This window comes from Thalia democratica, chromosome 2 (assembly GCF_965202585.1).
Source record: "Thalia democratica chromosome 2, ktThaDemo2.hap1.1, whole genome shotgun sequence".
NCBI classification, from domain to species: domain Eukaryota; kingdom Metazoa; phylum Chordata; class Thaliacea; order Salpida; family Salpidae; genus Thalia; species Thalia democratica.
Genome location: NC_139166.1, coordinates 52206813 through 52222756, shown reverse-complemented (window position 1 = coordinate 52222756; position 15944 = coordinate 52206813). Strand labels below are relative to the sequence as shown.

The window sequence follows — 15944 nt, the reverse complement described above, 5'->3', positions numbered from 1 at the left end:
TTAGTCTGAAAACAAACTTAGTTACACATGTGGGTTTTTTTAACAATATCAAAAAATATACAATCACGAAAACGCTACATATCCATTTAAAATAAATTAACAAACCCCCAAATAAAAGTTCAATGAAAAACACTACTAAAATAAATTAGCTTCGAAATAATTTTGAACACAAACAGAATTTTGCTTTCCTGAAGGAATATTCTTGTCAGTATTCAGAAAGTTACAGTACTTTTAAATAAGTTAAAAATACCTACAGAAATTATTTTCTATCCAAACTTAAATTGATTTTATGCTAAGTGTTATGTAGTAATTAATTAAACATTTATTGTTTACAGTACATTTTTTTTTACCTTTGGGGGTGTAGTGAACTTTTGTCTGAAATTTACTTACATACGATTCTATTTTAAACGCGAACAAGTTATAATACTGATAATAAAAGTTTATCATTAACATTTAATAAAGTTGTACTGAGTTTGTCTGTATTATTAATACTTGCATATTTAAAGACTACATCCAATTAAAAATAAGTTCGATTAAAACCAATTTAAAGTTTTTTTAAAGCACATATATTTGAGTAAGATAGTTCAGTAGTGAAAAAGTATATTTAAAAATACTTGACAGAAAACATGAGCGCCTCAAGTAATACTACTAATGCATAAACATTTCTTAAACTTTGAAACTAAGATTTTCTTAGGATGAAGAAAAATACTTTTTTAATGAGTTAAGTATATTCACTAAGATATAAAGGTTGGAAGCCTTTTACAAGCAAGGAAAATTTTTGTAGAAAAAGTTGCTCGCGGGCCGCAGTTGTTTGAAACAATTGCGGTGATAAATAGAAAATAGTATTTTAATCTAAAAATGTGACAAAACAAGCAATAATAAGGCACTTGTAACAAGTAATTATTAAATTAAGAGTTGTACGTTTTTACTACGATAAACATTTGTTTTTTCATTGTTTATAAAAAATATGTTTTAGCTGAAAAGTACATCTTGGCTCGCAGATTTTTGCTTTGCAGGCCGCAGTTTCTGCATAAAAAAATAAAAACAAAAATAAATGGTAATTTAAGAGTATCAAAAATTACTATCAACTAAAGAAGACAAAATATATCTCACGTAAAAGTACAAACTATAAAAAGTAAAACCTGTTTTAGTTGGTGTAACAAATAAATTCAATTAAAAAAAAACTATTTCGTAAGTTCTATAAAAATTGCTTATACCACTACTTATGGGAGCATCATTTTCTATCAAAACTCATACATGTTTGGACTGGATATAGCGTTATTTTTTTGAATTAGCAGTGCAGAAGCCAATATCAGACTTTCAGCCAGAATAATTGTTGTTGTTTACTCAATATATTATTAAAGTGTTAATACATAACAATAAAATAATTTTTGAAAATATGAATATGTTAAATATCTACTAAGAGTCATCATAAATTTAAAGATTTTCTAACTTTTTAATTTACATTAATATTTTTTACAATTAAACTTAGCTCTAAATAAATAAAAAAAAAAACATTTATAAAAAAAGTAAAGATTTTCTTAAAAACTAACACTCCCTAATTTTTTTATCTTGAATTACCTAATAGAAAATTATATTAACAAATTTGTGAAAATATACCAAAATGTTTCTTAGTTTTGATTAAAAAAAATTGTAACAGATATTTGCAAAAACAAAATTATAAGTAAGACAACTCGATTTAAAAAAAAAACACCTCCACTTAAAAATACTAAAATGTGTTTTTACTAACAGTTCCATATAAAATATTTAAATATGTGCAGTTCAATCTTAACTTTGTTGCCTTGTCACTTTATCTACTAGTTTAGAGGCTTCTTCAGTTATAGATTGATCAAAACCTATAAATTTAAATAATTAAGTATATCAGTTTATAGTATTTTGTCTATACAAAAAAAAGAAAAGAAAATAGCATAAGTATTTAAGCTGAGTACAAAATTTTTTCAAACTAATAAATAGTAGTCGAAAAATGAATTTCGTTTTATAATTAAAATATCAATTAAAAACTGTTAAAAAAAAAAAATTTAAATAATAACAACGTTATTTCAAATCTAGTAAAGTAAATCTAGTTACATTTTTAACTAGAATTTTTAAAAATCTTAAATTATATATATATATATTGAAAAGTTTACATTAATAACTAAAGTATATAAAAATAACACAAACCATCTTCATTTGAATCAGAATCCTCCTCAAAATCATCTGCAAAATTTTAGTTTTCAACACAAACATATTCAAAAATTAATTAACTAATTGTCGGTTATACTTTATAATAGTTATAATTATACTTTAACACCAGCAAATATATAACGTATTGGTGTAACTAAATTTTATAAAATAGAAGATAATTTAATTAATTGCTCATTATTTACATACCTTTTTGTAACATATAGAAAATGTTTTATATGAAGTAAAAAAAATATTTTTCAAAAAGTTTTAAAATCTGAAAAAACATAAATATTTATCATGTAATTTAAATTTCACATAAAACAATCAAAATTCTTTTTTGAGATAGTAAATTAAAAAGAATTAGCTAAAAGGTATAACAAGTAAATAAAAGCAGAAAAATGAAAGCTTAATAATTATTTCTTTAGTAAAGTCATGCAATGTTATCTGTGAATAAAAATATTAAATAAAATACATTTTACAAAGTTGTTAAAATATTGTTTTAATATTATATATTTCTTATTTACAGGCTAATTAAATATAATAAAATCTTAAATAGTCATTAGAAAAAAGCAAATTTCATTGTTTTATTATATAATAAATATTTATATCTACAGTTTAGAACTCTAAAAATGTCAAAAAAATATTCATAATATATACAACAGATATTGTTGTATATAAATTTACAATTATACTGTAATAGCTTTAAGTTTATGCATCTTTATGAGATGGTTTATATAGCTTTTATAAATAATAAATAATCTCGTACGTAAAATAAGCACAAAAAAACTTTAATAACAACGTTTTATAATTTTAAACGGGTCAACACCTTTTACTTTTCAGAGTGCACATTAGAAAAACTTTCATTTATTTAAATTCTTCTAAATTTTTTGTTTGTTATGACTCAGTTATCCTGAGATACTTACCTAAACATAATAGTATGAGTATGAATATAACTTAACAACATAAAATGAGAACAAAACTTTCAAAAACTGTTCTAAATGTTATATTAAAAAGATTTCAATTTTCAATAGTGCACATTAGAACAACTTTAAACTTAAGATGCAAAAATTTAACATATTTTCAAATTTTGAGTTAGTTTGATCTAAGTCATCAGTTCATTTATCTTTGTGATAAGGTTTACAAAGCATTTGTGTCAAAGAAACAGTCTTGTACGTATAATAAACATAAAAAAAACTTTATTAACAACAATAATTTTTTGTAATTTTTAGTTTGTTCAACACCTTGTACTTTATAAAAGTGCAAGTTAAAAAAATAATTCAACTTAAATGCACTAAACCATTTAATTCTCCTAAAATTTCGATGTGACACAGTTGATTAATAACCTGAGATATTTACATAAACATAAATTAATAATATTTGTAATAAAATATTAAAAAGTAATAACAATAAACAAAAGTAATAATGTTTAGTAATAAAACTAAACAATATGAATACAAATTAAAAACATACTATGAGTAATACTTATTTTTTAAATAAAAGAATAAAAATATTCAACTAACTGATGAAATCGAAGCTCTGATCCATCTCGTCCTCGTACTCATTATTTTCATCGTCCATGACGTCATAATCGTCATCTTCGTCGTCACTTTGCGCGTCATCGTCCTCGCACAAGTTCTTCATTTGATTCGCATACTTTATGGCTGCAACTCTGTCGAAGGCAATTGAATTAGTTTAATAAAAACTTTATTGAGGACAAAAAACTTATGAGTATAATTTCAATATAAAAAGAGCTCTTATTTCATACTTTTAATATTTCTTATTATGTCTTTGACACTATAAAAATGAATAAAACAAAAAACAAGAAAGAGTAAAAAATATAAAATATTTCTAAAAATATTAGAGTCAAGTAAAATTTTTATCTAAATTAAACAACTTAAAAATAATGTTTTTACCGTATTAAGAGTAACTGTTATTTAGATATAAAAACATCATGTATAGATAAATGCTGAAGTACTTTTGTTACTTTAAATAATTTTCTTAAAGATAATGTATTTCGATACTGATCAGTTATAATTAAACTACTTTTATTAGGAGTTTTTAATTTAAATTATATTAAACAACTTTTTGAAAACTAAGATATGAAAATTGTATGTTTGTGAACAATAGATAGACACAGGGTTGCCAAATGTCAAACTAGTTTTCAAAGTTTCTTCCAGAGTTTTAAAATTAAGTTTAAGGTAAAAAACTGTGTTAAATAGAAATAACGGCATAGAAAAATATCTTAAGATATCTTAAAATGTTTTTTTTAATAAAAAAATTTTTGATGATGACAAAAATTTCTTATTTATACGATAGATTTTTCGTTTTAAATAGAAATTTTATTATTTAACATGTAAAAGTTATTTAAATTCCAGGTTTTTTTGTGATTTTTGTTCAAAATTCCAGTTTTTTTTTTCAAAATTTCACAAATTCCAGGTTTTTCCAGAATCTCAAGTTTTTTAGCAACCCTGTAGACAATTATAACACAAACATATCACTATCAGTTTATGATATTTTATTTAGTTTTAAAATTGTTCATTATTAAGTTTGTACAACTATACACTCTTTTGATAAAATGTTACTTTAAAATTATTTGAAAAATGAAACTGTTTATCCTATTTACCCTTAAAGCATATGTGAATAACAAATACCTAATTCTTTTATCTAAAAAAGCATCAAAAAAATGTGTGAAATCTTTGCTAACTGATCATTAAATCTAACTTTTGAATGTCGTTGTCGAGGATGGTTCTTATTTTCACCAGGGTTCCCTTCTTGAACCACCCGTCCCCGCTCCTGTCGAAACTTTCCAGCCTCGAACTCGACACGACCTCCTCCACCTCCTTCAGTTTGATGTCGCAAATCTTGTTTTACAGAAAAATAACTTAATTATTTTCTTATATAATTTTTCTTTTCAGTTGAAAAAACACCAACTACGTTTTTACAAAGTTGTCTTTTTCATCATATTTGTGTATTTAGTATCAACTAATTAATCTGAAAATTAGTTTGATACACAGTTTTATTTTATACAAAAAAATTCTTTAAAAGTAAACAAAGGAAAAAAAAGCTGGAAAAAACCTTTAAAAAATGTACTAATTAAAAACAAACTAAACTGCAATAAAAAGCGTATTTAAGCAGTTTTGTTAAAATTCAAACACACCTGGTACAACATTTGCCGGTGGGGCGGCAGCGCTCCTTCCGAAAACACGTAAGTGTTCGCTGTTGGCTTCTGTTTAAAATAAAAAAAATTTTCAAAACAAATTATGTTGCATTTTAAGTCCAATTTAGTTGTTGTTATTTTAATTAAATGCTAATGTTTTGTTTCATGTCGCGAAAATAATTTAATTTAAGTCCCTAACTTATTCGAAAGGGAATTTTAACGTAAGCTAGAATTCATAGTTAAAAAAAAACTTACAAGTTTTGATTGATAAAAAAAACTAAACACCTTAAGTAATCACTTTATTTAAAACTTTAGTTAAACTTTGTTGTTTAAGATATAAAAAACAATGAAATTAGTGAAAGATACGTTCAAACTCAAGATTTTACAGCTTTTGTTAAAATAAAATATCAAATACCAAACAAAACTAACAGGTTTTTTGTATTTCCTGTAACTGACCCTACCAACTTTTTTATTTTTTTTTGCAACTTGTGCTACTTGTTCGCTTTTCTGGTTTATTGGAACTCCCAAAGTGAGCCGTTCTAAAAATAAAAACACAAGTTCAAATACATTAAAAACTTGAGTTGTGTTAAAACAAGACAGTATAGCTTTATAAGTGTATTACGTAGTTCTTAAGGTACTTGAGAGATATATTGCATACTCCTAGTTAATTTCAAGAGCAACAACCACGGTTCTTGACTAGCATCCAACAAGAAAGTTAAAATTTTAGTTGTTTCTATGTGTTTAAATACAATTTGCAAACTTAAGTTACGTCTTAATGTCTCAATAAATGTATTTTTTTGGTTTTAAAGTATTTATTATAACTGAAGATCTCATTAATCTTTTAAATAAAGCGAAACATTGTTTTAAAAATAAATTCGTTAATCAATAAATTTTTACTTTAAAGATACTTAGCAGGTAGAATTATAAATAAAAAAGTTTCTCACGGAAACAAGAGCCAATGTTAATCTTGCAAAAAAAATATTGCACCTCCCTAAGACCTTATTAATAAACTATTTTTTTTATGTGAAAATGATGTTAAACTTCATTAGAAATACAAAAGGGAAAAAATTCTACCTTTGAGGAAGTAAAAAAAAAAAAAGATCATCAAATAAACAGACTGTTTCTGACGCGGAAGTCGCACAGCTGATACTGGTGGCACTCCTCATGCTTGGACGGGTCGAAACCGTATTTCACCCAGAACGACCTGAAGTGACCCGTTTCGTACCTGAAAAGAAAAAGTTGGTTTCATCTGGTACTTGATGTTTTGACATTAGGTATAACAAAAGCAGTGATATCTTAACTGAAAATTCGAAAGTAACTTTTATTGATTAATTTTTCAATTTATTGAGCAGCACAGTGATATTACAGTTTTTTAACATGTTCACACGTGGTGAACTGTATTTTTATTTGTTTTATTAAAATCTATGTCTTTCATAAAACTTGATGGTTTTCAGCTCACCTGAACGCGCAGAAGGGCAGCACGAAGTCGATGTGGTGCTGGGGAATACCCTCGACGAGGACGTTGAAGGCGGGACGGGAGATGACGGGACGATCGGTCAGCACCTGAAAGCAAACTGTTGGTAAGATGAACGTCGAATAGTTGAAGAATTTCTAGGTCGTTTGGGCGACAAACGAAAAATAAAAGTAGTCTTATTGTGAAATATTGCTTCAAATAAGCTTTTGTCTTCCAGCTATTGAAGAACTTATTAACTAGAATATTGATGGAATTAAACTTGTTGGAACAGTTTTAAATTTTTTTTTTTAAAAACACCAACCGTTTGATTAGTTGTTGCTTAAAAATAAAAATACCACTCTTTTATGACTTAGTTAAGGAAAAGCAACCTTTTCAGCAGCAGCTATGTACTTTTCCAGGTTGTTTCCGACGTACTTTTTAACAAGTTCAGTTTCCTGCCGCTTCACAGTGGGAATTTCGTCCGTGTCTTTTATATAAAACGAATAATTGATCGGGTTGTGTGGCTTGTTGCTGGAAATATTATTCCTCATTATATGACATATAAAAAAAAGTTAATGCAGAAAATATAAGTTTATTCAGCTGACTTTAGTAGTAAACATAAGTAGTGTTTCTATAAACTTATTTATCAAAATGTAAACTGCTTCTATGTTTAATTAAGTTTTAAAATTATTAGAAACATAAAAATATAATATAGTAAATTCAAAAAAAAAACATGCGTTAATGAATATATTTAAGGGTGACTGCTGGTTTTTAACAAAACTATTTTAATTTTTCAGATTCTTTTTCAGGTTTTTTAAAGTAAAAGTTTTTTGTGCCTTTTTAGTAGAAAATTAAGTTTAAGGTTAAAAAATTCATAAAATAGTATAGAATTACTAAAATGAAGAATGTGTTTTATATTAAATAAAACTCTGAATAACATGCAAAAAATTTGTTGTGTATAGTAATAGTTTCTTATCTAATCTAAATTTCATAATTTTAGATTAAAAAACTGTTCGAAATTTCTTTTTTTGTATAAATATCAAACCTCATGTTTTTTAGGTAAAAAATCCTCTCTGTTAGTAAAAATATCAATTATAACTACTTAGAAAACTTAAAAAAAACTTAAAGCTTTAAATACAATAATACAACACTATTTTTTAAATAAATATTTTCATAAAGTTTACAAACTAACAGCTTAAATGCATCAACAAGTACTATAGAAAAGTTACTAAGGTTGTCAAATTTTTTGAAATATTTTACCAGGTTTTCTGAATTTCTTCCAGGTTTTTAAAAGAAAAAGTTGGATACATGTATTTTGTTACTTTGTAGCTCAAGTTTAATTTAAGGATACAACTGTCTTTAAGAGCATGAAAATATTGAAAAGATACTGTAATGCTACCTAAAATGTGTTTTGTAATAAATAAATTTCACAATGACACAAAAACTATGGTACATGATAGATTTTTTTTAACTAATCAAAATTTAGTTATTCTACATCTAAAAACTTCTTAAAATACCAGGTTTTTCCAGGCAACCTTTAAACTAATCACTGTCCTAGCTGCGCCGCAATGTCCTTGTAGTTTAATTTTTGTAAAAAAAAAAAACGTCAAAAAGAAACTTAACTCTTTCAACACAATATTTTTTACTAATTGAAAAATATTCTGACGTCAAAATGGGTATAACGTAAAACAAAAAACATCCTACTCAAAACCACTCACTGTCCCAGCTGAGCCGCAATGTCCTTGTAGTTGTACTGGCCGATCCTGCCCTTGCTCATGAAGAAGGGCGGGGTGTGGAGCGGGGCGTCCTTGTCGAACATGTCGTTGACCTCTTTCGCGCCCTGGCACTTCCTCAGCACCCGGTTGAAGTCCACCGACCTCTCAACGCTCTTCAAACGCTTGTCGGTGGGGTCGGTTTTGGCGGGAACCGACTGGAAGTCGGCGAGCTGCTTGAACCTGGTGAAAAAGTGTTTTGGTATCTACGTTGTTAAAGTACTTGAAACCGTCCTTCCATGATATCAGTCAATATTTGTGATTTTTTAGTCTTTATCTTAATTACTTTGTATAAAAAGATATAAAATTAGTTAAAAAAGCATTTAGCGGTTTAGGGGTTATGATAAAAGTAAAAAAAAGTTCTTAACAATTACGTTCTAAATTAATGTAAACTTGAAAAGAAACAGTTTAGCTTGGTGTTAAAACTCGAAATCTTACAAAAAAAAAGTAAACAAACTTACTCGTAAGTGGTAGATACCACTCTGCTTATGTCAGCAAAGTATCTTATTTCTCCCGTCTTCTTACTACGGTATTTCTTAATCCTACAATTTGTATATTTTATCATATAAAAAGAAGCTGATATCAGTTTTTATATTGAAAAATTATAGCAGTTATTTTCAATTTAATTTTTTACAAAGTTATACAGTGTCTGTAGTTTGTTTAAGTTTGAATTTTTGTCTTTTAACATAATAAACAAATTAAACTATATTAGTAATAAATGTTATTCATTAAAACTGAAAAATAAAGATATTTTATATTTATCTTTTTTGAGATTTAACTTAGAACAAACAAACATTACATCAATATCATGAAAATCAAAACATTTTACGTATACGACAATTGAAAAATAAAAACTTCCTTTTCAACAGGAAACAATTATAAAATACAGTAAGTATCATACAAACATGTGCAAAATAAACCTCAGCACCAAGTTAGTTCCGTCGCAGGCTGTTCCTCTGATCGGGTTGGAGGTGGGGTCTTTGGGTCTGAATCTCAATAAGAGATCACTGTCTGTATTCAAAGCCTAAAAAAAGAAAATAAAATCTATAAAATTTAAAACTTTTCGTTTTTGTGGAAAAATAATAAAGGAAAAACTGTTGCGTATGCAGTAAGTTCTGAAACAATCAAGTAAAAAATAATTAAAACTTTACAATTTAATGCATTTAAACATACTTTAGGACCACAGCTTAACTCTAGTGATATTCAAATGGCATATTTAATCGAATAGGTAATATGATAGTATAGAAAAACTTTAAAGTTTCGACTTAAAAAATTTTCAAATTCTTTTGAAATGACAAGTAAGGAAGAAATAACACTGTAGTAAAAAAATAAGAGTTTAGCCCTGGTAGTGTTATACATCTCCAAATATTGAAACATTGTAACTTTTTTGATTGAGATGACAAATGAAACAAGTAAGTTTAAGAATCACTTTAGTAAAGTCAAGATCAATAAAGTTTTGCTATAGTTGAAATGGCATGATCAGTTTTAAGTGAATATTTAAAACTAATAATTCTGTTCTGCAAAAAGTGTCTTATTGGAGCCACAACGTTTGGATGCGGCAGAAAACTATTAAAAATTGATAAAATCTCAATACCAAGATGATAATAACACAATTATAGTTGTGTAGGAATATGTTTGATATGATAGATTGATTTTTGAGTGAAAAAACACAAATTTGTTTTAAAATATAGATACTAATTAAGCTTGAAATACTTGTAAAAAAATTGATACATAGCACAAACTTTTTTTATGCAGTACCACAACAAATTTCAAACATTATACTCAGAATTGCCAAAGGTTTTTTGAAAATTTTCTCCAAGTTTATAAAAGTATAAGTTTTTTACTCCATGTTTAGCACAAAATAAAATTAAAGGTAAGATCTGTCTTCAATGGTATAAATTTATAGAAAATAACTATAATGCTACTAAAAAAATCTAAAAACATAAAAATTCTATAGTATATGATAGAATTTTCGTATCTTATATAGATTTCGTTTTACATGTAAAATTTGTTAAAATTCCAAATTTTTACTTATTTTAAAATTTCTCAAAATCCATGTTTCTTTTGGCAACCCTGTATACTTTAACCAAAATAATTTTAACTTTATAAAAAGTGAAGAGCAACTTATTTTTAAACATTTATGGTTTTTTAGTACAATATGCAACATTAAAAATACCGTAAACACTTTTTGGTATACTGTTCTCAAAAATGCATTCTAACAGCCTACTTTGTATTTTACCTTTTGTTTATACAACTTTATATTGGTCTTTAGGTTAAAATACTGCTTTTACTACTGCATGCTATAGCAAAAATATTTAGTTTAATGAAATACACTTAAATAATGGCTTCGTGTTAAAACTAACTCATTTAAGGATTTTTAGTTTATTTTATATATTAAAAAATACGTTCTACGCTTTTTAATTTAAACACTACAAAAAAATACAAGTACTTTTTGCAATTTCCACGAATTAAAAACATACTATTTCATTGCTTTAAAGACTTTGTGCTTAATTTTTAAAATAATTATATAAAATAATAGCCATCAAATTTAATTATATAAGCATCACTACTTTTATATCAAAATTAATGGTGCAGGGTGGCCACTGGTTTTTGAAAAATTTTATCCAGATTTTTAAAAGTACACATTTTTCGGTTTTTAATTTAAAGTTAAGTTTAAGGTAAAAAACTGTATTGAAAATTATAACAAAGTTTAAAAATTAATGAAAATCTACTTTAAATGTGTTTTTAATAAAAAAAATGTTGATGATTTTTTAATCTAAATGATAAACATTTATGTCAAGTTGAAATTTTACTACTTAAGATGTACTATTGAAATTGACTGCAAAAAAGGTGCTCAACTTACACAATGTAAAGAGCTAAATATAATAAAACAAATGTTTAAGCACTGCTTTGGTTTATTACCTGGTTTCGGTGAGCTTAGCTGACCTTGTCAAATAAATTCAAAACAGTAAATAACATTTAGACATTGGCAGTAATGTGAATCTGAACTCATTGATGCGTAAAAAAATAAATAAACATTAACTATTCAAATTTTAATGAAAAATGCATAATTAGGTGAACTAAATATTGGTGTTAACTAATAAATAAATAAAAAAATTAAAAAAAAAAACTAAATGCAATGTAAACGAAAACACAACAAATTCTTAACGAAATTCTGAAAAAAAAAAAAAAAACTAACAGATGATTAAAATGCTATTAATATTTAAATTATTAGGTTTTTGATTCATTCCAATAAAATAATAAAAATTTGTTTGTGTGTCTGCAAGAACTCATTACTTCTGATCTTTTATTAATAAAATTCATATCTGCTTGAAGGATCTTTAATGCTTCTTTCAAGCATAACCTGCATGTTTCTATTCAGGTCTTGATTCATATTCTTTTTCTAGTATTGTCCAAGTCAATTCAAATTTTTTATTCTCGTTCTTCAATGTGTGGATGTATTTTGATAGTTCAGTTGCTTGTTTGTATTGCATATAATTTCTATCTTCTGGGTTGCTATTTATTGTTGTTCTGTGGGTTGCCACTCTTTTTTTGAATTGGTTGGCGCTTAGACCAATATATGATTTGGTTGCATTGTCAGTTTTTACTGTGGCCTGGTATATGACATTTTTTGCTCTACAGTTACCGCCTTTCAAAGGACATTTCTCTTTGTTTCTACAGTTACATGTTTCATCTTCATTATTCTTGTTGCAGTTTGTGAGCTTCTTGTTGTGATTCTTTATGATTGTCTCAATGTTTGGCAAACAGCTGTAACTTAATTTGATGTTGTTCTTATTCAAGTATTTTTTGAATTTACTGTCTACTCCGAAGTATTTGTTTATTATTTGGAGAAATTTCTTGCCAATGTCTACTTAAGATGTAAAAATGTTTAAAATTCCTGGTTTTTCCAGGTTTTTTTAATTTCCAGTTTTTTCCAAGATTCTAGGCTTAGTAGCCACCCTGTTGTGTTTTCTTCTGAGTTAATAAGAAAACAAATTTTTAAGTTGGTCATAAGGTACTAAAGTAGTAAATAAAGTGTAGTACAATAAAATCAAAAATTTATGAATATATTAATGACCAAAACTGGAATGTGTTACTAGAACAAAAATTGTTAGCTTTAATAAATTAAGTACTTTGAAGAATGTTGTTGTTTTATTCAAACATTTTTGTCATGTAACATTGTTAATAACTATCATATTAAACATTATTACTTTCTATGTTTATATTTTTGTTTTGATTGTAGGAGTGTTATGTATTATACTAGTATATAACTTTTAGAAATTGTTAGTTAATGATTTGTTAACTAAAATATTTTGCAACTGATAGGAATAAATTTACTAAATATACAAAAGAATAAACTTTAACTTATGGCAAGTAGCATTTGTTCCTAAAATAATTTAAGTACTCTAATACCTCTTTTTAAAATTATTAAAGATAAAAGATAAATGTACACACTTATCAGTGGAAATGGAATAGAGTGTATAAATAATGCTTTTTATAAAAAAAATTACTAAAGCTGAGAATTTGGCTCGAAGAAAGCTCAGGATGAAATCCATAATTTAACATTTGAAACTTTTTTGTGTAAGTTTAAAACATGGTTCGTACGCTAAGTTTAGAAAATTTAGACTGACATTCCACATTTTAGACTTTCATTTTTTCTAACCATCGTTAGTTTGCACCAAGTTGGGCTTATAACTAGATTAAATAATGTACCGACTGGATTAGTCTAACTGTGTAGCCTATTGTTTTAGAACTTTTGGGCAGATTTTTTATTCACTTTTTGTTTGAAATATCTTATTAGATATGACCTCCGGAAGCTATCAATTTTATTTTAGTTTTTAGAAACTTAAACTGGTATTCAAACACTACAGACACATTTAGCATTTTACTTCTAGAATGCTAGCTCACGTCTTCTTAACTTTTTAAAGTAACTTTAGTTACAGCAACGCCAATAAATTTTATGATACTCCCCGCTCACTACTAATATACTTACCTATTTGCGAAAAACCCTAAAATGCGTCATTTGATAAGCATATTACTGGTAAGGAAGTAAATCTACTCAAAAAAAAAAAAAGAGCGGGTTCTCAAATTTGTTTTCACAAATTTTCAAGCATTTGAAATAACAAAAGCTGACATTTAGCCAATATTGCCTAAATTTTACTAAAATTAAGATAAAAAACCAAACGGTTACTAAAACGATTAACAATAAAAACATTGTCTTCAAAGTTTTCAAGAAAATTTATAGAAAACTAGCTGTATCTTAATTGTTTGTTTTAGCAACTTGTTCTTTTATTTACGAGAGTATGTTTAAATTTGTTAAAAAAAGTGCCTTGGAAGATTATGGTATTATTTGGTCAACGGAACTAAAAATTATTTAGTTTCGTTGATTTTGAACAACTTTTCAATAAACATTATATAATAATTTTACAAAAATTACTAATTAAAATAAGCTTTAATTTTAAGACAAGGAATTGAAAATTCAATCACTTTCAAGCTTTCGTATATTAAAGAATATTAATTCTTAATTTATTGCATTAAATAACCTTATCAAAGGATTTATTGGATAATTTAATTGAGATTTATTTGAAAACATTGTTTTTACTTATTATACCTATAACTAAATAAAAAAGTGTGCATATGTATGTGAAGTATTAATAAAACATTTGTTATATAACTAAATAGTTCTTGATTAATTAGCCTAAAAAACAGGTGCTAAGTTTGCGTTTTAGATATGTTTAACACTTGTTATGAAAATAAATATCACCAGACTTAAAAATTTAAACTTATAAATACTAAACTATTAAAAAATAAAGCTGTCTGTTAATAAAGATAAAACAGTTATTTTTAATCATTATATCACTTATAGTTAAACAATTTTATACAAATCTTTTAATATTATTGCATAATGATTAAAACATAAAAAGTACTTAATGCAAAAAAAATAATACAAAGTATAAGCCAAATCAAATAAATACTAACATGTTCAATCATTTTTAATCCACCAAGAGTCTGTATCATTTTTTTAGGGTTTTTAACATTGCCTGGGTACTCAATGCAAATGCACCTGTTTTCTTTACTAAAAGGAATGTGCAAATTGATTCTTGGTCGTTTAACAGTTGCCATTTTAAAGTTTTCTGTGGTAAAAATAGTAGAATTAAAATTAATTGAATCGCTTCTATTCATTTTTTTACTTTTAAATCAGAATATTTTTTTTTAAACAAAGGATTAATCATAGAAAAAACGAAGACAATTAAACTTTTTTTTAAGGTTCTATTTAGTTTTTTTGTTAACCAACCCTGAAACTTGAGATATTGGCAACCATATGAGAATTACTGACTAAAAGTAAGTTAACACTAAATACTAAACAAATCAACTAAACGTACATATTCAATTGTTTAAAAGTTTCAGAACTTATATTCAGATATATTAGCAATTAATAAAGCTTTATTTTTGCTTAATAGTTTATTTCACTACATAATTTCAAAGGCTTAACTTAAAAAAAAATTCTATATATATTTTACATAATTCATATATATAGATTAAATAAAAAATAATTTTATTTGAAGATATAAACAAAGTATTACCTTAGTAACTTTGATTTTTTGAGTCTCTTTGGTGTTGGGTTTTGATTCTTTTATAAGATCAGACAACTAGATGAAGTTTAAGTTCAAAAATCAAATACTTAAAAACTTTCTGGAATTATACATTTGATACAACTCTCAATATAATAAACTATATGTAAAAAAATCATTAAGATAATCTAGTAAAACTAACAAAACTTATAATTGACAACTATTTGTTCAGCTAGACATATAATTCACAACTAGTATAACTAATAAAAAAGGCAGTGTTTAAATTAATAAAAAAAGAAACAGTTACAAAATTTTCAAATATGCTTTTAAAGCAAATATTTTTGAATTGCATTATAGTATAATATGCTTTTTTAATGTCATTTTAATGTAATTTATCTTAGATAGAAATTGATACATAAATTAAAATTTTTGTTTTAAAATTTAAATTTATGTAACAGATTTGATAAAAATGCAGTATATATAGCAGCAAATTATTTACTAGTTGATATTTTCTAAATAATGAGTCACAAAATTTACAGCAGTTGTAATATTTTAAGACAATTTAACTAAGAAAATTGTAAACATAAAAAAAAAAACTGTTTACAATAATATAAAAAGTCTTAAAATCTCTAAAAACTATATAGTTAATATATAATAAACTTAAGTATTACGACTTTTATAAAATAATGTAACTTATTAAAAAAAACTAAAGTATAATAGTAAATTATAAAGTTTTTAAGGACCAATATGATTTAGGTACCTGTATAATTATAAACAGATGCCTCAAAGTTTAAAGATAATAAAAT

At 25.5% G+C, this 15944-nt stretch overlaps 1 protein-coding gene across 1 annotated transcript; it reads right to left on the bottom strand.

Moving 5' to 3' along the window:
• Window positions 1–1699: 1699 nt before the first annotated feature.
• On the bottom strand, window positions 1700–15260 carry LOC145829822 (general transcription factor 3C polypeptide 5-like). Its single transcript, XM_082937690.1, has 14 exons — window positions 15151–15260; window positions 14546–14700; window positions 9487–9590; window positions 9028–9108; window positions 8513–8749; window positions 7184–7325; window positions 6801–6904; window positions 6460–6566; window positions 5771–5880; window positions 5342–5410; window positions 4906–5045; window positions 3705–3853; window positions 2182–2217; window positions 1700–1856 (listed from the first exon to the last, which is right to left on the bottom strand). The coding sequence occupies exons 2-14, from the start codon at window positions 14687–14689 to the stop codon at window positions 1789–1791; spliced, it is 1491 nt and encodes a 496-aa protein (XP_082793816.1). The 5' UTR covers window positions 14690–14700; window positions 15151–15260; the 3' UTR covers window positions 1700–1788.
• Between the last annotated feature and the right edge of the window lie 684 nt (window positions 15261–15944).